The sequence below is a fragment of the Motacilla alba genome, chromosome 3 (assembly GCF_015832195.1).
Source record: "Motacilla alba alba isolate MOTALB_02 chromosome 3, Motacilla_alba_V1.0_pri, whole genome shotgun sequence".
NCBI classification, from domain to species: Eukaryota; Metazoa; Chordata; class Aves; order Passeriformes; family Motacillidae; genus Motacilla; species Motacilla alba.
The window spans coordinates 19473480-19500028 of NC_052018.1; the positions used below are offsets into that span (position 1 = coordinate 19473480).

At 33.9% G+C, this 26549-nt stretch overlaps 1 protein-coding gene across 4 annotated transcripts in view; it reads right to left on the reverse strand.

The window, feature by feature from the left end:
- SNTG2 (syntrophin gamma 2) overlaps positions 1 to 26549 on the reverse strand; it is a 226597-nt gene that overhangs the window by 20551 nt on the left and 179497 nt on the right. For all 4 annotated transcript variants that reach the window (XR_005256365.1, XM_038132325.1, XM_038132324.1 and 1 more), the window contains exons 13-15: positions 20819 to 20890; positions 17198 to 17407; positions 2484 to 2576 (exon numbers count right to left, since the gene is read on the reverse strand). Coding sequence is in view for 3 of the 4 variants with exons in the window: in XM_038132325.1 (XP_037988253.1) it covers positions 2484 to 2576; positions 17198 to 17407; positions 20819 to 20890 (375 nt within the window). In the remaining variant the exon portion in view is untranslated. The remainder of the gene's footprint in view (positions 1 to 2483; positions 2577 to 17197; positions 17408 to 20818; positions 20891 to 26549) is intronic.

Here is a 26549-nt window from a genome sequence, read left to right on the forward strand (position 1 = left end):
GCCAAAAAAAGATAAAAGCTGAATGAATTAAGTCCATCAAGAGCCTGGAATAGAATATGCAGGAAAAGAAACTGTTCTAGAAAAGTTCTTTAAAGATATTTTTCTTGTGCTGGAGAGATGAATGAGAATATGGGAGAGAAAAAGCCCTGCAGACACCATGGTCAGTGAAGAAGGGGGAGGAGGTGCTGTTCCTGAAGGATTGCACCCAGTGGGAAGAACCCACGCTGGAGCAGTTCATGAAGAGCTGCAGCCATGGGAAGGACTCATGCTGGATTCTGGAGGACTGTCTCCTGTGGAAGGGACTCCATGCTGGAGCAGGAGAAGAGTGTGAGAAGTCCTCCTCCTGAGGAGGAAGGAAGGACAGAGACAACATGTGGTGAACTGACTACAGCCCCTGTTTCCAACCTGCCTGTGCTGCTGGAGAGGAGGAGATAAAGAAAACTGGGAAGCAGAGAAGTGTGGGGGGAAGGTGTTTTAAGATCTGGTTTTAATTTCTCATTAGCGTACTCTGATTTGATTGGCAATAAATTAAACTGATTTGCCCAGGTGTAGTTTGTTTCGCCCATGATGGTCACTGGTGGGTGACCTTTCCCTGCCATTATCTGGACCCACAAGTCTTTAGTTGTATTTCCTCTCATTCACCTGACTCATGAGGAAGCCAGGGTCACTCCAAAGCAAAATTTTTTGTGCTTTTTATTTCAGAATTTGTAATAATAAGGCCCTTTTAAAATTGTTTTTCAAAGTGCAAAAAATAACGTTTTTCAATGACTACATGAGCTGGTTGCCCAAAATTTGAGATCCAGTTTTAGAGTCATAAAGCAGATAGGGGACTGGCCTGTATTTTAATAATCTTCTTTGAACACCTGCTGGGGTGTAAGAGCATTCTTTACATCAATAGAAGACCTTATTTTTTTTTCATTAACTTCAAGAAAAAGATAGATTCTTCAGTAAAACTTCTATGCTCCTAATGAACTGTTAAATGCTTGACCACTTTGAGATTCTTTTTTGCGTTGGTAGGAAATATTCTAAAATAGCTATGCATATGGGGAAACACAGTAAACTTCAGCTGACAATTATGGGAAGTAAGATGAACTGCCGAAGTTGCCCATTACTACCTCACTCAGGCTTGAGGATGCAGAGAACATCTCTGTCTCTCACACAGAGGAAGAATAAATGTGAGCTCTTGAGCTCTCCAGAATTTTTACTGTTTAGCAATGGAATTGGTCTATCTGCTGGTATTCTGTGTTTCTCCTTAGGTGAGCAACAAAAATTCATCTAAATCCTCCTCATCATCAATACTGAAGGTAGGTACGTGACACAAAGTCCTATTAATAGAGTAATGTTATAATTTTAAAGGTGAGAGTACATGCAATCATTCTTCACATTTAAAAGAAACCCTTTCAATAGGCTAGAGAGCTTACTTTTTATAGTTAATTTGTGGCTTCATGCAAAATGTTTATAATTGTGTAAGAAGCAGGATTCCAGAATGCAGTATCATCTGAGGGAGAGAAGTGTACACAAAAGTTATGTTCTGAAATTTTATCCTGCTGCATGGGATGCACACTTAATTAGTCTAAATTTTCATGCAATTTTGGTCATTATTTCTCTGCATTAAGATTTCAATAGATTTAAAATTTGGGGGCATTTTAGTCCCAAACCTACAAAATGCCAACATGCAAAAACTAGATCCTGCATCAGTATTTCAAAATGTAGTGTGTTCCCTCTTTTCTCAGAATTACTGACTGAATTTTAAAAAAATATTTGAGAAGACTGACCTTCTACTGAATAGCCTTATTAATGCAGAAACATTTTTTGTATATATGTTTTCTTCTACTATCAAAAAAATGTTAAAATCCACTTAGAATAATATACTTTAAATTATACACTAAATTATACAGAAAATAGTAGCATTGTAGACCGGGCTTGGAAGTTGGCATGTATCATTAACTATTCTCTGTAGGCACTTTCTATATAGCCACTGTTTTGCAAGATAAGTGCATGTAATCTTTTAGATTCTGACTTTAAAAAACATTTGCCTGTATTCTGTTAATTTTAGACATGACCTAAATTTCTTATGACGGAAGAATAATTAATCCTATTTTATATCCATAGCTTCAAAACAAATAGAATCAGGTGACATTTCATTTTTTTTCATTACTTGTAATCTTTTATAAATCTTTAAGTTTCTTCACTATAACAAACCAAGTTCTCTGCCAAGCATAACCTTCCTTTGCTTTTATTACTTGAAAAAGAAGTTAATTTTTTTATTTCTTTCTTCAAAACACATCTTTACATGCTATACAACTATACTCACCCCTTTGATGTCCCAAACTGACAACATTTCAGTAGGGCTAAATAAATAAATAGTACAGTATATTGGAGGAATAAATACTGGACATAAACATAAAGAAAATGCAATAGATGATAACTTCAATAACTATAAAACAAAACAGAGTTATGTTTTCTTTTTCTTTTACTCTTACCTTTGTTTTACTGTCAAAACAGGTAAATCCTAGAGCAAAGTCGATTGTGAAACACAGGGTATCCCCTTGCCAACTGCACATATATGTTTTAGACTGAAAAAAAAAGGTATGAACTTTGAGAGGACAACCATCACTGTAAATTATCATATTAAAATAATAATTTATGCAGATATTTTTGGCTGGGAAGACACTCAGCTGACAGCACTGGTACTGCTTTATATTACTATGTTTGAAAATGGTCAAAAACTTCTGACTGTAAATCAGTGTTCCATCTGTCAGCTAGACATTAACTGCAGATTTTTCATATTCAAGTCACTCTTCTACAAAATTAATATATTCTTGAAAACCAACCCTTGCAAAAAGCAACATAGAACAAACAAAACCAGATCTGACTACTCTAAACTGCTTAGACCTGAACTATTAATGACTTCTGATATCCCTTCCAGCAAATGTGCAGGCTACAGTGCCTAAATGTTTAGTCACTGCAATGTAATTATAGAAAAGCACTCTCCCTGCTTGACCTCTCAATCTGATTTAAACTTTGTAGAGAATCTTTCTATTTTACAGCACTTTTTAATTTGGGTCTGTTGACATGCCGACGCAGCCCTATGCTAAAGTCAGTTAATGTAATTTCACAGTAAGACCTAATAGCTATCACGTCTTGGTTAGTTTAGCACTGATACCTGCCATACCTGCCATACACTGCTATCTGTTCACCAATTCCATGATTAGCTTTCAGATCAGAAATGAAAAAGTTTGTTTTATCAACAAAACTCCAAAGTTCTGGTTAAACTTATGAATAAGCTTTACAGTAAAAAGTCACTTAACTCTTTCCAGACATTTTTGAGGCTCACTAACTTAGGTATATGACAGATTCTGGAAAGACATGAACGAGATTTGCTGTAATATGGAGCAGCCTGATGACATTCACCGTCGACAGCCATAATAGCAAAAGTCCCATTGTCTTCAGCACAAGTAGAGATCGGATCCTGTCTCCAGGCCTTCCTTGCCACACATTACCAGCCATTTTTAAGATTATACCCTTGTGACTTATGAAATTTGGATTTTTTTTTTTCAAAGGAAGCATTACGTCACTGTGTTTGATATATCATAAATTTCAATGTTGCCTCATGCTTAGACATTTGTTTACACAAAAGTTTTGTATCTGGATAGTTTCTTTTAATTAAAAAAACAAAACAACAACATCTCTTTACGTGCAAGAATTCCCTAGAGGAGACTGAAAGCATTAATAAAACTTGCTTAAAATGCAAACTACCATTTGAATTGTTTTTAAAAATTTTTAGTATAGTCTAAAACTTCTGGATGATTGTAAAGGTTTCCTCACTCCAATATTAATAAAAAAAGTTAGTCATACTAAAATAAGCACTTTTGAGTTACAGTTATGACATTTTAAAAAGGATTTTGAAAGGGCTAGGAGTAAAATCAGTTTATAAGTGCAGATTAGTATTATAATAATCTCCACAATAATGGAGATGTATAATATTTCTGAATAAATTAATTTGCTCATTGGTGTTCAAAGATAATATTATTTGGCATTTAAAAAGATTTCAGTGATTGATTTTCAATTAGAATGACATTTACATATCCTTACATTTCATACAGTAATTAAAAGGTGGCATTAAGCACCAGCCATAACTTATTCTCCATTATTCTCCAATTAAAAAGGTCATACTAGCTGAGCTCTGACTGAGCAAAGCAATTTTTAAAATGAATAAAATTAGATTCCCCTAATGGGTAAGCATCAAATTGCTCAGCCACAAACGGTGAATACTAAAATGAACTATGCACAAAGAATCAGCTTGGAGTACTTTAAAAATATTCACAATTGGGAATTAATGGAACCAGTCTGGAAATTATTCACAAATTCTAGAGACAAACATAATATGCTTCATTTTCACTGTTATTAAAAAATATATATGTGTTTTGTACTTACAAAACAGACTCTCAGGGTTTTCTTTACAACAGAATTAGTTTGTATTTTGCCATATAAATTTAAAAGCTTCCTCCTGGCATCTCCTCAGTGATTTTGAACAGATTCTCAGAAAGCTCTATGCCAAGAACACTCATCTTGACTCACTGACTCTAGGACAGAGCCTTATTCCTTTCCATTTTTGCCATCAGAATAAGCTTCCTATACACTTGCAATTGTGATCCCCCTTGGCTATCTACAATTGTTTACAATAATTGTGGAAATTTAACATCAGAGGTCTAGGTTCAGGTGTCTTTAAGTGAATTTGGAAAAAAAAAAACAACAAACCACAAACCACTACATATCAGCCAGATAGCTAAGTCACAGTTTAAACAACAGAGAAAAGAATAGGCCTCATAGTGCAATAGCTAAGAAAATTGTACTATATGATGTAAATCAATCATCTGACATTTTCTGGGCAATGTAAAGTTCCATAGAACATTATATTTGTAATAAAAGACAATAACAAAACTTTTACCTGCGTAATGTTCAGGTATCAGCAAGTTGATAATACCACTGTTCAAATACAAAAAGAACACTGTATCTGACTAATTTATAACAGAATTCCTCAGACAGATTTCTTGTTGCTGATCAGAAGCATGACTCTTGTCTGTCTCTGGCTCTGGCATCTGTCCTCGAAGACCCTGAGAGGGCTTGATATTTACAATGACTACACATATACACTCATTCCCACAGACAGATACTTCCCTGAAATAATTCAGCTTTGAACTATATTTGGTGGTCAAGAAACAACCAGACATAGCGCTTGGTCTATGTGCTCTATGTGGTCCATGGTCTAGTTAACAATGGTGGGGATCAGTCTGGTTGGACTTGATGATGTCACATGTCCTTTTTACCAGTTTTTACAAAAGGGCAAGGACACGGGACAGTTTGCTTCAGTACTCTAAAAGAATGACTGATGTAGGATTCTGTCTAACAGTAAAAGACATTACAAATATAAACAATGATGAGCCAATTAATTCCAAAACCAGCTTTTATGCTTATGAGTTACTATGACTCTTTGCCTCGTGGGAAAGAATGTGTTTATAAACAGATCAGCTAACACAAAAAATTAGGGCTTTGAACTCTGTTTAGCTGTTAGGGACCCAAGACAAGAGGTGAGGTAAACACTCAAACTGGAAAGTGAATGCATGGGAAGAGATAACAAGAGGGCTTTATTTCCACTCAGAGAGGAGACCACCAATATACCTCAGACACGTGTGAGAGACAAAGCCTGAAGGACAAACAGAAAAAGGGACCCCTTCGTGGGGAGTCACCAGGCTGTGATGAGGCTGAAGCACAAAGACTGGATGGGTAGCAAGCACTACTGCAGCCCAGACACAGATGTCTGGGGAAGGAAAGGCAAGAATAAAGAGGAACCCTCCTCTTTTTCAGCTTCCTTCTTTGTGTTGGTGTCCTTGTCCCCATTAAGCTGAAGTACAATGGCAGAAGGAAGCATGAAGGCCCTCTGGAACACAGACAGGCCTTCTGATTTCTCCACACATGTGGGTCTCCCATGTAGGCTGAAGCCATAAGTACATTTGGTTTCTTCTGGGACCGGGCAGTCCAAATACTTCTAAATACATCATGACATGCAATAGATTTTTTTTGCAATAGACTTTTGTTATTGCTGGAATATGAGTTTATTGCAGTGCTTTAGATGGAGGGATTAAAATTGCCCATGTTCTGCCACAGGCATCCAGTGTAGTATCTCTGGATTCTTTTTTGAAGACTTAGAGTCCTTAATGTTACTTAATGATGTGGGATTGTATTCTGTCCAAGAAATAGGGGTTCAACTTGCTTTTGTTTTTCAGTAAAATTCTTTAAAGTAAAGATTAATAACAATAACTTTCAGTCGAGGTAGCATATTCTGAGATCATCAACAAAAGTTTGTAGTAAAAAATACAATTTAACATAATTTTTTAAGACTCAGGGCACCAACATTTTCAGTCAGCACTCCTTTTTCTAAGTTCATGGCAGTAAGTATTTTAAGGATCAAGTGAGACTCAGTGATGTTGCTCATCTAAGTGTAACACAGAAAAATGACATAGTGTATATTCATTTTAAAGGATATTACTTTTACAAATCTAATGCTGTTGGTCCAAATGTATCATCAGATTTACAGTTTCAAAAATTCAGCGGGTGATTTGCTACATTGCAGTTAATTATTGTCTTGCATGAAGGAAACCCTCATTTTGCTTTAACTACAGCACCAATATGCAATGAATTCGTTAATTTTGGACTCAGACATGTTCTGTTGAGCAGGAATTTTAGTGTTTTTAATCAGCCAAAATACAGAAATAATATCTACCTTCTAGTCTAAGTGAATACAAATTGGGCATGCACATGATTTTGCTTGTTTATTTTCCAAAAAGCAATTGGAAAGTTGGCAGTACTATTACACTTTCCTGCTTGAACTACATATTTTCCCTGCTATGCTGTTAAATACTTTATAGATAAAGATGTACCTTTGCTCTAAGATGAGCTGTAAAGTTTTATTACATGTAAATGGGATCACAGACATTATTTCTCACTATACTCATGATATAGAATTTAGCACATTAACATTTTCTAAAACTAAATTCTAACCAGATAGGACAGCATTTAAGCAATACCCATATCCATGCAGTGCACATACTGCATTCTGTATTCACTTACTCACTTTAAGTTAAAATATGTGCTATGCCTCTGTGTGGAAATACTAGGCCATCAATGTAAAAATTGCTAAAATCTTTCTGAAAATTTGCCTTTTCTTAGAAAAAGTATTTACATTAAAATTAAATTATGCTATGAACCCAAAGAATATATTTTTGGAGTAGAACACTCCAGCATTGCCAATTTGAACTGATAAAATTTTAGCATCCTCCAAATATCACTTCTACTTGTTTCTTTTTACTTCTGAGACCAAATCTCTCACCACCTTACATTTAATATTTTTCTTCATTTTTCTGTCAATGTCAGTAAAAATTGAAAGGAACTTTGTAGGACTTGTCAGAGGAATTTAAATGCCTTAAAGAGAGAAGAACCTAAATGATGTGTTATTTTATTCTGCATTAGAAGTAATGTACACCAGCATTTAAGATACAGTGACAGGGAGGGAAAAAATTGTTTGGAACACAGATTCTTGCATTAAGACTTTATATGGAAGCTTTTCACAAGCTTCTAAATCATACAGGAGTGACAGAAGTAAGGTGTCTTAATGCATCCAATGTGTTTACAAAAATACAGAGTTTGGTAAAAGCCTTAATATGGGACCAGATATGTCAAAAAAAGTATTTTTGAAAATTCCCCTTTTAGCATTAAAAAAATCCAAGCAGGATGTGAAAATAAAGATAAGAGCAACGAGAGTTATTATGGTTGTACTGAGAAATATATATCAGCCCACACATAGAGAGAGTACTAGAAGGCAAAATTAAACCCCTTAATTCTGAACACAGCCTGTAAAACCTCCAAGAGTCTTTTTGCATAGAGTCTTTTGCTAAACAGAAAGGTTTTTAAAACTCTTTGAAACAGCAGAATCACTGAATTAAAAATGTAGATGCTTTGGCATTCTCATATTAAAAAATTGGGTTTTTAGCACAAAATATATATAGTCTTTTTTAAAAAACAAAACTTTCAGAACTTATAAAGTACACCAAAAGCATTGTTACTCTGAATTCACATTATATGTAAGAAAATGAAGCAACAATGAAATCTGTCATTCACCAAAAGCATGAGAATTTTCAGAAATTTCATCTAGAACAGACTCCCAAAGCTCAGGTGTATTCCTGTTTCATATATCAGTAAAAAAAGATCAGTGAAATAATTTCAGTGAGAGTGATCAAATGAATATCATCTTCACTTAAAAACCGTGGCAGATCCACTCATTTGCCCACACCTTTAAGGAATTCATCATGTCACAATTAAAAGGTTACAGAACTTTGGTAATTATGGATAGATACAAATAAAACCACTTCATCAAAACAAACAAGATCGGATTTAAAATCTTGGATTACATCTTAATATCCTAAAATGTCTCTTTTTTGCATACCTTGCTGGTGTTAGTATGAAAAGTGCATTCTCTTATAAAAGATGGTACTGTAATCTGATGATTTCAAGAAGACATTATAGTTGTTTTTTTAAACATTTATACACATTTGTGGTTCAGCACATATATATACAGAAGACACTCTGGCAGTAAAAGTAAGATTTTTCAGAGGACTAAAATGATGGCTCATTATATTTTCACTGAATTTCAAAGAAATTTTCTATTTATTTCAGTAGAAGTGGGACTAGCTCAGCGCTTTAGAAAATAAGACCTAGGTTCAATACATCCATGTTTTAAAAGCTTGCTTTTTCAGGATACTGCTCAACTTGAAACTTTTTCCTTTAGGTCCTCTATTGAAATAACTATTAGATCTATTTGTATTTTTTAATGCTCATGACATTATAGCAGCTAACTGCAAAAATGGTTTGCTTAGTAGAGCATGTGTTGGACAGACTGTCTTTTCAGAAACTTTCAGCACCACTGAGATAAGGCATTAAACCACCATTCAGATATTAGGATTACATGTCCATGTGGGATGAAGTGAATTTTACCCCACAGGGAATTGTGTTTCTGTAGGAAGACTGAGGTGAACTTGCAGGTTCAGCTACCCCTTGGCAGGAGAGATAATGCAGTGGTGGATGCCTACTGTTGGCCAGGGCATTCTCTCTGTTGTATGAACCTCTGGCTACAGTAAATCTGACAGAAGAAAAGACTTGCTACCCTCTTTGCTGAACAGGCAGACAATGGCTTAAATTGGTTGTAGGAAAAGGCATTAAAAAAATGGATGCAGAAGGACAAAATCTAAGGGCAGCAGCTTAGAAATGGTTATCTTCTAGTAGGGAAAATTCAAATGGTGTTCTTCAGCCTTCACTTATGTCAGAAAGAGATTGTGCTTCCTCATCTCTGTGTCTAAGGAATACCCTCATTATTTTACAGCAACTCATTCTTCCATAAAGAAAAGCAAGAATCAATAGTGACTTCAATGTTAAGAGCTTCCTACATGATTTCCTACCTTTCCTACATGTTTCCTACATGTCCCAAGCATATTTTCAGAAACCTGAGGCAGATTCTCAGTGGTAATCACAGTAGTCAAGCTGACACTGCTTGTTTTAATAGAACCAGTAGACCACTACTGGCTTACTTCAGCAAAGACAACGACTTCATTCTGATGCATTTCTTCTCTGGTGATCTGTAAATTCTGCAATTTCATAGTTGAAAAGGGAATTAATCAGAAATATCATCAAGAGACATTCCTGGGTACACAATTCACGTTTTAACTGGGAGTTTTTTCTTTTGCCTGATTCTTATAAGTTGTGGGTAGAGAATGACAGGGAACACCAAAATTAAAACCATAAAATCCTTATTTTAAAAGCATCAAAATTCTAAGGTAATATTACCCTATAAATTTGAAGTTCCATTACAATAAATTCTTCACAGCAAATTCCTGACAGATTTAAAAGAATCATATAATGGTTTGAGTTGGAAGGATTCCAAAATGGGCCCACCCACCTCAGGTAGGGACTGTACTTTCCAGTACATCAGGCTCATCAGAGCCCCATCCAACCTGCCTTGGACTCTTCAGGGATGGGGCATCCACAGCATCTCTGGGCAACCTGTTCAGTGTCTCACCACCTTCCTGTACAGAATTTATTCCTAACATGTAATCTAAACCTGCACTCTTTCAATTTAAAGCCATTCCCACTTGTTCTATCACTACGTGCTCTTGAAAAGAATCCCTCACCTGCTTTCTTGAGGTTTCCTCTTTATTCAAATCTATAGGATCCTCTGGAAAATAATAACAAACCTGGATTCCCATGACATAATTTTTATCTAAATATTTGGATTTATAAATAAATATATGTGATATGTAATATAAAATTATTTAGATTTATTCTTTCAATATAAATAAACATAATTTTAAGAATACCTTATATTTTCAGAAATAATGGTCAACATTTTATATTAATCATGTCAAAATACAGAATATAGAAACAACTTTGAGTTCAATAGCCTTGAAAATTGGTACATTTTCTTGCTGTTTTAAAAGTTCTAATAAATGCATTGTTTGATTTTCATCTGTTATGTGAATTGTTGAATTATTAATAATTATTGAAAATGTATTTACTATTAATCTGTATGGTTCTCAGAACCTTTCTTTGTGTTAGAGAATGGTGAGTTTTTTGCATCAGTGTGGAAATGAATTGGAATCTAACACCACTTCTAAAGGTGACCAGTTAAATTGTAATTGTAATTGTAACTGTAATAAGCTTTCTGTGCATAATGAAAACAATCTAAAACTTAATTGTGTAATTAAACTGAGTGCTTCTTGTAACAAACTGGAGAGTATCTTTTAATGACACTATAAATCTCACCTAATCTAAATGCTATTTAATATCTTGCCTAAATATAAGGAGAATATTTCCTTTGCTTAAATGTTTGTCTCAGAAATTAGTTCTGAAATTAGCATATGGTGGCATTTCCCTCTTAAAGGGACTCCTACAGGACTCCTACATAAAACTCTGTTTCATATATGCTTTGTAATCATCACAGAATAAAAAAACAAAACCCCAAACCTTAGCCAACCGTATTTAATATTTTTGCAATTCAATACAGTATTTGCAGCTCACAGGGCTTACACTGTGATCAACTAATCATGATTTATTCAACCTCTCAGGTCACCATGAAGAAGTAATAAAATCATAAATGTCCACTAATGGATCATAGAAATGACAATGGCTTCCTATCATGATTACCTAATTTCTGCTAGATTTTGTTTATTTAAGTGGACTTCTTTTGGCTCAGTCTCCGAGAGTGGTTTAGACTACTCTGCTACTATTTTGCAGCACCACTTAACTCCCAAAGATGTCCAGAAACAATGAGTGTGTTTGTTTTGATGTCAGTGTTACTGAGAAAGCCAAAGTTCTGAGTATCTCAGGAGGCAGGTATTTAGAAGACTTAAGTAAGCTGTGATAGATAAGTGGAAACATAACTAATCTCTGACAAAGTTCCAGTGGGGACACAGTCTCTAAAATCTATTCTGATTACATCTAACTTGAGTTGTAGTAAGATGAATTAAAATGCCAGTAGAGAATGACTAGAAAAAACACATTTTGTATAATGTTGCAGGAAGGAGACACAGGAACTGAACTTCTTGTCGGCTGTCTTGATGTGAATATCACAAACTCTTCTGTTTTCTCTAAATCCAAAATCTTTAATTGAACTTGTACCCTTCATGCTAAAAAAATAGTTTCAGATGGGGCTAATTCCACACTTCCATGAAGCTTAGCTCCCATACACTGAGAATGCAAGGAATCTATAACCCTGACCAGCACACATCACTATTTATATTGGCGACTTGTTGAACACTCAGTGTTAAGCAAATATGAAGGCATGTTGATAAAATATGCATTGAAGTTTAGTTTACAAAAAAATATTTAGGAGCCATTTGAGCTTCTATGTAAGAGATTTTCTCCATCTGGCTCCCAGTTTTGAAATCATGAGGAATTTACAGTTATCTCCAGTGGACAAATACTAAATGCCTAACTAAATTAATTTTGGCTCTTTCTTGAGCTGCTCAAGATATGGGAGCTATTTATCCATTAATTTTGTGAAAATATGAAGTCTTAAAATATCAGTGCAATTTTATGCATTTCTTTATTTTTGATCTTTCATCATTATGTGGTTTTACATATCATAGAAGCAAGTATGTGATTTAAAATATAAACACTGCTTTTCATGTTATGAATCAATTATTGTTTGTGACTGGTTAGTAAGTAGCATGTATGCATACAGTCAATACTACACTGTTATCTTATGCAATATAGTCAACTGAATGCTTTTAAAGGGAAATTATGACAAAAAAATCTGGTTTCCTTGAAAGGTTGTTCAGGTCAATTGGAAAGAACTTCCTTCTCTATGTCTTAAATTAATTTTAGTGAACCCTTTAAGAAGATTTTCAATAAGATATTAATCTAAAATGAAGTAACGGTCTAGAACAAAGAGGAGGTGTTGTAATGAGAAGGTTGCACAGATTATTTCCAGAGCTGAGAAGGAACAATGAGAAGGAAGCATTACATGGACAAGTTTTATAAAGAAAACTTTAAACCCGTGAGTTTTACTAGAAAACCAAGAGGTTAAAATCAACACCTGTCAACAGTATTCTGAAAGGATTTGTATAATGAACAATAAATTTTTCATGGAAAGAAACTTCATTTTCTCAGATGAAAATATTATGAATACATTAGAAATTAATTCAAACTGATGAACTAGCAAAATCTATGACAAGGTATTATAAAGAAATTAAAAAGATGGATAGAAGAGAGGATACCAAAGATATCCAGGACCAGATAATTAATGAAAAATAGTCCATCAAGCAAAAAGGCAAAGACATATAAAGCTGAGGAAAGGTTATTGAGTTAACCACTTCTTCAAAATAGTTACATGATTTTTTTGGTTGATTGGTTGGTATTAATCATCAATAACATGATTGCAGATTCCTTATGCATTTCGTACAGATCAGCCTGAAGAAGACACGGTTTATAGAGGGAAATGTTAAAGTGGAACAGGAAGATGGTGAACTAAGCATTGTGTAAGCTATGTCATTCTTGTGTCTGTCATCTTTTTTAAGCATATAAGACAAGTTCACAGAGGAAAACAGTGACTAGCTGGAATACCTAATATGCAAAAGTGATAAATTGTTGCTTACAAAACAAAACAAAATTATCAATTGTGCTTATCTATTTTGTATTTTTTTAGGAATTTTCATCATGGTGTTTTAGCAGTACAATATTTGTAGAAAGAAAATTAAAAGCCTAATGTGGGAATCCTAAAGAAACAAAGCTCTAGGTCTCCATGCACAATTATTCCCAATAATTATTTTTGCTTTATCCAGAATCAGACATAATCTGTCTGAGAGCAATTCTGAGTCACAACAATTCTGAATCATATATGCAGCATCAAGAATCTTACTACAGAGAATGGTTTGGTGTTAACTTCTCGGAAAATAAAGACATATTAAAATGCATACAAAAACATAAAACATCCACAGAATATGGGATTTATGTTAACTGATTTTAAAAGAGGGATATGCCAGGAAAAATGCATCATACATTTATGTTTATTATAAAATGATTTTGTATTTCCTATCATGTTAAGTGAAATAACTTGCAACATTCATTAATCTTCATTTGTTCACTTTGCTTGCTTAGTTTACTTTGATTTTATTTGCAATGTATATTCTTCACAGGAGGACCCTGTATAATTTCAGGAATAAGAATTTTACTGCTAACATTTCTCTATACATTCATGTCCCTGACTTAAAAAAAAAAAAAAAAATTGTCTTTCAAGGGTTTATTTATCTGTTGATGTTAGGCACTGAATCATGGAACAAAATGGAAAGAAATTAACTAGAAGTACTTACCTTTAAGCATGGAAAATATTGAGGCAGCAAAACTTCTTGATTATTCTGCTATAATTTAATGGGATCCAGCCTATTTTAATTCTTGGAGTAACTCATATTAAAAAAAATATTTTGTCCAATCAACACAAATGTTTTCAACACAGTAGGTTATTCAGCTGTATGGGGGTTGGAAAGAACTTGCAGCATCTTCACCACAGCTGGAAGTATGAAGGGAAAACTTTCTTTTGTGTTAGAATGGCCAGTGAGGGGAGTATGCAACCATGTCTTATCACTATATACCAACTGCAGGTACTTTAGAAACACTGTGGTAGATGATTTTCTCACTGCATGGTTTTTTTCAGTCTCCTGATAATTCTTTCATTTGCAAAGCAGATTCCTCTCCTCTGTCCTCTTCCAGCCATCAAACAAAGCTTACGTGTACAAAGTTTCAAGATGACAAAACTGTTGGTCCAATTTTTCTACAGCTGACAGTAAAATACATTACTGCCACTCTTTCCTCTGTCCACTATTCAAATATTCTCCTCCATCCTCCTACTGAACAGAACTGATCCAAATCATCCCTTTGAGATGTTTCTGCATTAATTTAATAATCATATCCAAGACTCAGATGAGCCAAAAAAATTTCCTTTGGAAAAAAATAGTCAGAGGCAAAGGAAGAATACTGATTGAGAAATTTAAAAAAGACAACACTGAAAAAAATGTGGAATAATACCCTATGCTACTGACAAGACCAACCTGAAGGGTCAAAGAATTAGTAAGAGCTCTGGAAAATGTGCTAGTCTCTTATTTTTGAAGATTTTCTATACCATAAAAATCTTGGAAAAAAAAAAAACAAAAGAAAAATTACCTAATCTGAGCATCATTTATTCATCTTGCACTGTTTAGGATGTTCCAGGTGAAACAAGCATTCTTGCTGGGATTTGCAGGAGATGATTTAACTCCAAGATATGACTGAGAGGATTTCATTGCCTATTTTCCACCACTGCAATGCTGAATTTTATTACCAGCCTCATGGAAATACTTTTTACAACACTTTTTCTCTCTTTCAATTGCCTTGCTGCCTTGCTTTTCCTCCATTTTTATTGCCCCCATCTATCCAAGTTATGCCATCAGCAACTACAATAGTTTTTCTAGGAAAAAACCTCATTTATTTCTAGTACATGGATTCAACATCTGTTTGTTTGTCATCATTGGCCGCAAATAGATTAAATTTACCAGGGTCGCTGAATTTCAGAATTTCTTTGTAAAATTCCTGTAAAAATTGCAGCTTGAAATAGGGGTTTAAGATAGCTGAAAGGGGAGCAGTATTGTGAGGGATGTTTCTTCCTGCTTTATTGCATTCTTTCTGTCATCTACTGCTGCTGCCATTATCAAAAGAAATGTAAAATAATCACATCACATGGGCAGAAAAAATTCAAAAGGACCACTGCACCTTAGCATTTCTCTTCATAGACTGCATAAGGACAGAAACTTCTCAGAAATACAGCTCTTATTACAGAAACACCAAATACAAAGGGTATGTACAAGAAAAGGTAAACAAAAACTCATAGGGAAGATCCTAACTACACTCAACATCAAACAGGACCAAGCTCCATTTAAATAAGAATGGCTGAAATGGCACAATGCAATCCAACAGCTGCCATGAATCTTGCCCAATCGTTTATGAATAAAAAATAATTTCCAAAATTCTCCAAAAGAAAGAACTTTTACAGACTGACATACCAGTGACAAGCTTGAATTTTCTGAATACTGGAATGCCAGTTCTTTTTCTATGACTGGAAATATTCTATGTAATATTAAATTGCACCTCATTCATGCCGCTCTTGACATCATTCTGAAAAGAAAGGCACTCATGACAGAATTTATGCTTTGAAGGAAGAAAGAAAATAGTGCACCAAAAGACTTTTCACTGCTGGAGACTGACCACAGTACTCTGAACTCTACTGACATAGTAGTTTATAGTAAATTTGGATTTGTCTAACTATGTGAGAGAAAATTAGGGCATAGGAAGACACATATGGAGACTTGAGCACTGTAACCAGGATTTGATTTCAATGACTTTCCTGGTGGTTTCAGATAGGTAAAACCACAGCTGTAGGAAATTTAATGTCTTTTGTGTGAAGTGAGTCTAGATGACTGATTCAAATGAAAAAGATCATTCCACAAGCAAGATATCACTCCCTAATTTTAAGGATGTAAAGGAAAAGCAAGTTTTGAGATTTAACAGTAAATAGTAAGAAATTCAATCAGATAAAGAGGCAGCTAATCTGCATGCTTGTTATACTTAATTTTAATATATCTGGTTTTTATATGGATAATATATACAAGGATCAATTTTTTTTCCTGAAGAACTGCATTCCTTCTCAGAAGTTCAGGATTAGGAACTGTTAAAAAATCTTTTTGTTTCTTTATTAGGTACCTTGTTAGAACCTAGAAACTTGTTTAGAATCCCAGAGATTTGGAAATTTAGACGAGCTGATTAACCACCTGCGATAGGACTCCTGCTACTTGCAAATCGTGTTAATACAATGCTGTGATCCAGTGTTCTCGGTGTTTCAAATGTCTTTAGGAGGTTCACAGGGCACTGGAAACCTGAGTACACCAAATCAAATTTGCATAAACTGGGCAAATATATTTTTAATTGGAGAAGGCCTATAGTTTCCACTAATACACTCCTATAACATTCATCCAGTTCACTTGAGAGTATGGATCTAGATTTACTAGCCAGAAGAAAGTGATAATCTGCTGTTCACTTCTGAGAATTCAAAGCTATTACAAACTTCTTTTCACTTTTATACTGTCTTCAAACTCTTCCAATGTTAACAAGGACAACCCCAATTTATAATTAACAATATAAGAGCAAAATATTTCTTCTTTGAGTATAGAAGCATTATGTAAAACATATCATATTTACCTTATGTGAGAAGAAAATTAGCTTTCTGGAAGAAAATGTTCGAGTTGGACTAAATAAAGTCCTGAGAGTTTTCCAATGGTAAAATGTATTAATTTCCAGTTTTTAATAATCAAGGTGAACTTACAAATGATTACTTTCAATTTTCAATCTGTCATAACATGCTCATTGACTGGTACTACACAGTCATTGACAGAGAAATATTGATGTGATGATGAAGCTTTCAGAAGTCTTCAGTGTATTAAATGTACTCAGATCCTTAGTCGTGGAGGACATCAATTGAATGCAATTATTAAACATACAAATAATTCAAAATCTTGTTATACCTATTTTATAGATTAAGTGATTTAAATTGTTCGCTACTTACCCCCGTTCTTTGAACTTCCAAGAAAATTGCTCTTTGGAATGATTTCTCCCACACTGCCAATTCACTGCCCAGCTCTACGTTGAAATAGTGGCTCTTGCCATGTCCAACCAGAACACTGAAACAATACGGCCTCTGGTCTTCAAGATCAAAGTCCTGGTGAATACCTAAATACAAGTTTGCTTGTAGCCAGCAATCATCAGCAAGCCAGAGCTGAAAGATATGTTTTAGTATGTGATTCTTCATCTGGCAAAACCAAACAAGTGACGCAACACTGTCTTCTGTAAGTGATGGGTACTTGGATATACTATGCCATTATGTCAACAATTGAGTTGAAGAAATGTTCTAGGAGTTAAATAATTCTGTCAAAGACAGCTTTTCTCTTTGCTTCTTATTTGCTTTATCCTCTATCTTTTAATCCAAGCTACTACTGCAGTTCCAAAATACTGTCAAAATTACCTAAGCAATACATATATAATTTAAAGGGAATTTGAACAAATACATTGTTTACAGTAAAAAAGAAGGAAATCCCTGAATGTTTCAGTACATTGCAGGAGCTATGTACGAGCTCTACAGGAGTCTATAATTACTCCATTCTACTTGGGTTCCAATATGCTAAACCCCAAGGAATGCAGTAATTTATCAAGCAACCCAGGGCTAATTCTGGAAATGACAACATGAGCATGTCCTCCAATAGCTGTCAGTGCTGTTCTGTAACTACAAGGAGACTGAGACAAGATCCTGCCGTCACCTTCAAGATAAAGAAGAGAAACTTTACATTAAACTTTTATAATAAAAAATATGCCTGCAATAAAATGTTTTTTAAATGTAAAAAAATTAATACAAGAAACTTCCCTAATATTTCAAGACTTCAGTGATTAACATAAATATAGAGGAAAATAAAACTAAATTAAAAAGCTACAACTTATATATCTAAGTACTTTCACAGCTTGAATTTCCAAATTACATATATTTTTATTTTTCTGTTTTTCAGATAGAACCCTTCCCTATCCCTCTTTCTCTGTGATTTTATGGGGCAGAAAAGACTGAAACCCCAAAATAATTAGCAATGATCCATGGGGCATCTTGGGAGGAGCACATATCGCCACCAGGGTTCAAAGCACTGGGTTGCCAAATTGGCCCTGCTACTACCTGAGGAGAGAATAGACTTGATGAAGCTCAGGTATTTTACAACACTCCTTTGTACGTTGTAAAGGAAGTTGAAGAAAATTCCTGCATATATTCTGGTGTTCAGCAGCTATGGAGTGACAGGTATTACATCTGCTTCAAGACTCAGTGCTGCATATCCTGGCTTGTAGACTACTATATTAGCATCTTTTAAAATTTGCATGTGAAAATACCAGGCAATAAAAGAAAATAAAATCTCTTTATGACCAGTGATTTTGAAAATGTGCAGGATTACAGTAAGAATTTGAATTATGAGGCAAGCTATAAGAATAAACACATGTGGTGCAAGACATTACATTTCAAATCATCTGGCTGTTTCCACCAAATGAACAGAAATATGCAAGGGCATATTATATATATGAATTTTAATTCACATATTTGTGTATTTATATGTATGTATACATGCATTCAAATCTAAAATATATCAAACATTCTGTTTTAAAAATTAATTTCCATATTGGATTGATATTTTCAATTTTCCTTGCATCATAATAAACATAGATGAAAAGCTAACAATTAGGTGTGTGACAAGAACACTTCTCCTTAAAATCCATCTTTAATGAGAAGATACAATAACACACTCTCCCACAGCTGTGCACTAGTTCTAACCAGCTTATGAAACTCTTAAAGAACCCCCTCCCCAAATGGCAACTTTTATAACATAAGTCTATCAAATGCAGAAACCTTAATCTCTCACTTTTTTTTGGATTTGTTCTGTTTGCCTCATTGTCATTTACACCAAAGAATCAACAGAAAAGAGGTTAAGGAGTTCAATTCGAGCTTTTGCCCTTTAGCTTATGTATTCATGAAGACTGGCAATTAAGCATTCATTTATTAAAATGTCAAAAACATTAAAAGAGTTGAACTGTGTGTAGTTTATTTCCCAACTTCTTTTTCTTAAAGAAAAAGTACTAGAGAAGTTGCAGAAGGACAGAATATCCTTGAAATTACCATAATATTCCAGGAAGAACTGAGTTTTAGCAGTAACACTTATAGGAGAAAAACCAAAATCAAAACCCAAGCCACAGGAAAATCTTCCCAAAAGACTTAATGTGTATATATTTCATTGGTGCCTGACTTATTTATGAGCCAAAAGTAAAATTATAAAAAATTTGAAGGAGACTAAATAAATTATCTGTGACAGAACATCTACTTTTTGTTGGTATGTTAGTGATGGGCAGGACCTGAATTTGCCCATATGTTCCCAGCTGGAGACATGGTCACACAAAAATAATGCCATGCCTACAAGAACATAGCTCTGCTCCTGTGCCTCTGGAGCTGAGCTCTAGTCCTGAACTCCAGGACTACTGTTCTCTTGGCATGGCAATGCCAAAACACTTCCTTCCCATGTCCTGAATAATCTGCATCAGCAAAAAACCCAACAAATAAAAAACCCTTACAACACAAAAAAACCTACACACCCCACACCAAACCAAACCAAACCAAACCAAACCAAACCAAACCAAACCAAACCAATCCAAACCAAACCAAAAACCCCCCCACCAAAACCAAATCAAAAACCTTAAGTACTCTTGCTTCAGTGCAGGATCTGTTACAGGTAACAGCAACAACCTGCCTTTTCCACCACATCAGTGTGTGGTCAAAGAGCAACAGCAGAGAAGGGCAGCAGCTGATGAGAACTAAAGATGAGCTTTAACTTTTCACTGAAATTGTATTTTATCTGAAAAGATAGGTTTTTTTTCTGAAAATATTCTTTACTCTCCTAGACAAGTAGGCTCTCATAGTAGCCTTATCTCACCTGCAAATGTTTTGTTTTTGTTGGAGGACAAAATTAATCTATTTAATTTATTAGACAATATTTTCTATAAGTCAATTATTCACACAAAGTGCTTATATTTTGACGCAAATCTTTAATTGGGACAAGCTAGACAGAAAACACGACTTTTTCTAGCTGGGGGAAGAAAATTCATTCTATGGGAAACAAACCTAACATGTTGCCCTTTATAAAGAAAAAACCACTACAATACTTGATACAACAATCAATACATATGATACAACAGGGACATAATTTTATATTTTTAATTACTGAAATGAAAATATCTTTATATGGATCAAGAATGACAGCAAGAGCATTTTTCATCATGTTTGCTTGAAAATCTGACCCACTAAGAAAAATCTAATATCATTATGCTTAGCAGTGAGTCTCACTGATACTTCATACAGCTCTTATACTGAAAACTTGCTTCAATAAGAAAACATGTTAGTAACTTGTTCACTTGAAGCTTAACTTATGTTCCATATTTTCTTGTACTTGCATAGCTAATGCACTAGCAATTGCAAATAGCTTTTTATAACAACAGATGAATTGTTTCAATACTAGTTATTCCGAGTTAAGATTAATTTGAGCTTATCATCAACAGGAAAAGGTAAACTTTCTTTACTAAATAAAATCACTGGAATCGTTGGAAAACCTACCTTGTGAATTTTAAATAGAACCTCACAGAGGTTATAGATTTTTTCAGCTCTTACCCAGTCTAGTGTGCTCACCTATAATAAAAAAAAATAATTATCAGCACATTTTTTATTTGAAAATCATGTTCAGAAGAAAAAAAATCTGAAAAGGTTTCACCCATCATTATTCTACTGGATCCTTTAAATACAGGCACATCACTACATTTCATATCCAGTATTTAGAAAATCCTGTGAAATAGTATTAAATTTTTACAGAAACAGGAATTAAAAATGTTAAATAATTTCATGTTTTCTTCTCCTAGTATGATGGAAATGTCTTTGTAATCTCTGTGGTTAGTTACATAAGCATTTTTATTTCTCAAGATGCTAACACAGAGAACTCAGTCTCAAACATGGAGTCATTCAGCTTCATGTCTCAATATGAAAAAAATCTTACAACCAATAAATAGATCAAGATGTATTCCTAAATTCAGTTTTGAGTTTACATGCACTAGGGAGGCAATAACTCAATATTAAGTCTAAAACTGGAAAAGGACTATGGGACTGCAATATTTATAATTAAGAAAAATTTCAACTGTGTGCTCAATAATATTAAAACACCTATATTGTGTTTTCTTTTAATTTCATTACCTAATCCTGTTGACATGACAGGCTGTTAAAATCTGAATAGCAAGAATGATGTTTAAAGTTTTTACCAAAATCCTACTTAATTACATGATGTGATAATCTGTTTTCTTTTAAAAACAATACCCAGCCTACATAGTTCAAGGGAAAAAATTTTCAAGGGAAAATTCTATGGGAATATGTATCATTTTTGCTTGTATGTTTTAGTAAAAAATCATAGCTCTTGGGGAATGCACAGGAATGGCTGCATAGATAGATGAAGGATTTGACTAGGTTGCACCTCTGAGACTTCTGGCATATAGGAATAAGTATTTTGGTAACTTTAACAGTAACTTGGATAATTTAAAATTCTAGGGCTTTTACAGCTTTGTCCTATTCCCACATCCCAACCAACAGGAAGAAAGCAGAAAATATAAATTAAAACAATTAACATAAAGAAAACATTTTCTGTCAAACATCTGGTTTATGTGGATGAAACTTAACTAGAAAAAACTATGAAATTCAATCACAGATTCTTTTTCTCTGTGTTCACAGTAGCACATAATTCACCTTTAAAAATTTAGTATTTCTCCTGATGATTTACATGAAGATATCAACATGTTTTGGTTCTTTTAAAATTTATTTAATGTTTAATTTTCAAGTCTCTTCAAATTCTAAGCTGTTAAACAGAATTGTAATAACTTGATGAGAATCCAAACCACTACAACACTTACAGGCCTCTAATGGGACTTCTGTTATGAAACGTTATTTCAGAGTCCTTTGGAGGAGTAATGTGAACTTGGTGTTAGTTTCTTTCTAATCTTAACAATCTGAATTAATTCTTAATAATCTAACCTTCTTCCAAATTCTCTTAGGTTTAGATTAGTTTTTTTAGATTATTAAATTTAGATATTATGAATCACCTACTGAAATGGGACTGAAGAACTCTAGAAATTCTAGTACCACATCTTTTCAGGATATAGAGGGACTCACATTCTTTGATTCTCCATTTCACAGTTTCTTTATCAACTGGCAAACATCACTTGAATACATTCACAAGAATATGTAAAACAGATTACGCACTTTGTTTTACTATGCACAATGTCTCAAAAATTAAAGCTCAAAATGTTACATACAGGTAATTTTAAAACTACATGATAAAAGCACACAGTACTACTTAAACTTTTTCAAATTTAAATCTAATGTCAGCTGGTTTAGCAAATTAGAAATTTTAGGTACTAAATTGTCCTCCCATCACTTTATAAAAAGGTAGAAATTTTTAAAGACATACCTTTCTATTTTTTAGGTTTCCATTTCTACTTATCTTCTTGTAAGTCCATTCAATATTTTATTTGAGTTTTGCAATTTAATTATTGTACAAATAAGAAATAACCTAAGTTTTGAAACAACTGAAACAGAGGACCTATAAAGTTAATTGATAAATAAATTCACATTTAAACAGGCTCACAATAGAGTAAGCACTGCGGGTCTTTGCTTAATGTCCAGGGAAATATTTTGCACTTTGCTGGCTGTTTTGAAAAGAAAATAATTAAATAATACATGTTTTTCCCCATTATTGTTGATCCTCCAAAGGGATATTCATGCTTCTTGTAAAAAAGTTTCGTGTAGAATGGAGGCTAGTTCATTATTTGGTCTTGAATTTCTCAAAGGGAAAGGATCTTTTCCATCTCAGTTAACAGCAGGAGAACCCTTTATTGCTGTAAGTGGCTAACATAGAAGCATAAGGACTGATTCATTTGCTGTTTATGCCACTGGCTTTGGTGACATAGGCTATGACCTGAAAGCTGTTGAGATATGAATGGACTTTCATTTGCTCATATTATTTGTTTTGATTCCTGAAGATGAATTTTAACTGTTGGGAATCTTTGCACTAGTAATGATGGATGAAGGTGACACTGCTGTGCCATTAAATTTTCTCTGAGTACTGCAGATTTCTTCCCATTATTCCATGCATCTCTTTCATCTTTTGATGCTGTATAACCTCATATGACTTTTTCAGCAAAGGCAGGCAGTGATAGTGACAACTGCTGTCACCTATGTAAGCCAAGGTTTTCTTTACCTGTGTATGTCAGAGAAAGGCCACTACACTTAGAGAGTGAAACGGTCTGAATACCACTGTGTGCAAGGTGCTCAGAACACAAATGACATGTTGAGAGGAATTTTAAGGAGGCAAAATAAACATATTATAAAGGAATACTAGAATCTAAACAGACAGCTGACATTATTTACAGTTTTATCAGCACTATCATAGTGTGTCTAAGTTTAAAATGTTACTGTTACAGACTGCTTCACTTTTAAAACCCCACAAATAACCATATACTCCTAGTCAAGAAGAAAAGCTGGAAATAATCAGGAAAGTTCATGAAAATTGCAATAATCTTCATTTGATTTAAAAAATGTTCCAGTTTATTGCAGGTTATCCATCATCACACATATAATAACTGGGTAACAAGTACCTAAGATAAATGAGATACCCAAGCATATTTCTTAGACAATAAAGTAGTTTTTCTCATTATTTCCCATTGGAATTGTTTCTGCAGGTATTCTATACATTGCAATTTCTTGGCATAACAGTGTTATTATTTTTTATGAAGCATTTGACAAAACATTTCAAACAGCTATATTCAGAATAGATGACTCAATGAGAAATGCTTGCATTCATATGAATTTAGTTCAGACAGTTTCAGAAATAGTGTCAAAATTCATGAGAGTTTCAATTATCATTCAGTAAGCCTCTACTTTAATTTGTGTTTATCTACTATACGAATTTATGACCAAGAGATGAACAACATTATTTATATTATTGGCAGACCACCTCCTTAGCTAACCCAGTGCAGTATGTGTGGAATACTTGGTTCTGTAGACATTTAGCTATATTAATCCTTTCAGGAACATTGCAAAACTAAGACATTTGTAAACTCAGAGGAACACTGAGCTGATCAGAAAGATAACAAAACCAAACAGGGTTACAAAAAATAGGAATCTGAAGTTACAGTTCTAAGTCTCTAATGAGAGACTAAAATAGGTACATAGAGTTACAAAAGTTCCAAGTGTTGCAAAAGTACTTTCTACTTTAGCATGAGTTTCTGCAGTTTCCTCATGATTTAAAAACAGGCATTACAGTGGAGTTCTGAAAATAAACAAACTGATAAAATCTAGCTTTACATAGACCAGGTGATCTCATCATCAGTTCAAACTCATATTCCAAATATACTTACCTTTCAATATGTGAGTTAATAATTGGCTTTTCTTTAAAAAGACATTATTTAAAATCGAGAGAAAACAATGAAGTTAAACTCACTTTGACACACACATGCAGTAAACAATTAGCTGACAAAGTTACTCCCTAGAAGAGAACTCTGCAATTATAAAGTAGGTGTTGGAGTTCTGGATGCTGAGAATTTTAGACTTTCTATGCTGACAGACTCTGACTCCCAGGAGAGCACTGCATTTGACCTGAGGCCGTGGAGAAGGCTTCCAAAATTGATTGATAGCACTGGGATTACAGGTAGTTTGTAGTTACAGGTGCAGTGTAGTTTGATTAGAAGTGTGTAATATCACAGGGTGTAAAACTTAAAGTTTTAGAATATAGTAATATATATGGAGAAAGATGGAGGTTTTAGGGCAGAGGCTGGTCCTTCTTCTTTACCTTCTTCCTTCTTCTGCATGGGTCTGGGTGGTACTTTGTAATTGGACAGAAAAGTCTGCATTGCAGACTTTGAGTGATTGGTTATTGGGTTAAAAGTGAAGATAATTTAGGTGTCGTTTCTTTAATTGGATAGGTTAGCCTTAAAAGACTTTGTAAAAAAAGATAGTTAGCCATTTTGCACCTTTTTAGTGAAATACTGCAGAAATCCCTGCCTGTGAGACTGTAACACAGACAAGAAAAAATAAACAACTAAGCCTGAACACAAAATACCATCTCAAGTGCCTTCAATCCCGACCTCAACAGAGGCAGAGAAAAGCAGCAGCCAAGAACCAGCAATAAAAGACTTTTGTGCCTGCTCAGAGATCACCACTAAATAAAGAAATATGGGGTGAATGTAAAAGAGAATCATACTTCAAAAATCACTGAAATCAAATTAACATAACATACTCTTGGACTTTCTCTGAACACAGAATCTGATTCTGGAAGTCTCCAGAGCCCCCCAAAATATTAAAAATATTTGAATAAATTTAAAGAAAAAAAATTAAGTGCTGATCGTATTTATTACTGGAATACAGCAAATTCTGCATTATCTGAGAATTAAGCAGAAGCATCCAACCTGCCTAGAAGTACTAAAAAGATCTAAGGAGAAGACGAAATACTTCTAGGTAAAGAGTAATTGATTTCACAGGTCTCTTCACTCCTTAATGGCAAAAAAATAATCCAAGAATAATTAAAAAAATACTATTTTTAGTATTTAGAACGTACATGGCAGCATTAAAAACACTTGTTGTCTTAATTACATTATGCAAGCTTCTCTATGCCATCATATGTGAAACTATTTCTGGTACTTTCACAATATTCTTCTATTTATTCTTTTCTTAAAATTGTAAAAAGACTATGCACTGGTTGTCTAGCTGTCTTCATGTTTAATCACTTCAGTGCTATTTATTTAATCACATTGAAAAAGATAGTTTTGCAATTGAGGGTTACACAACTGATCTAAGGTTATGGCTACTTGAAAACTTTAATGCAAAAATCATGATGAACTGTAAGGGAAACATAAAACAAAGTAAAGAGTAGAAATCTCCCCTCCATCTAGCCCATATTCCATAAAAACATTAAATTATTTTTTGGAAATTTTGAAAGATATAAAAAATAGTTTGATTTTGAATGATAATTTAGAATATTTTTTCCTCAGTTTCTTCCAGAATATGAATTTAGAACTTTTCCAATATCTGAAAATTGACAGGAATTTTATAGATGCCTTTAGAATGTAATAAAGTACTGCTTGTATATTAAAACTGACACAAGAATAATTTCTATTGGTTTAGTGGTGTTTTTCAGATTTTCAGTTTTTAGACATAGCTCACATTTCTAATATAGCAGTGTGTAAATGAAATCTGTAAATTTCTTAAATACAATCAGATAAGCCACTTCAGGGATGCAAAAAGCCCCTTCTCT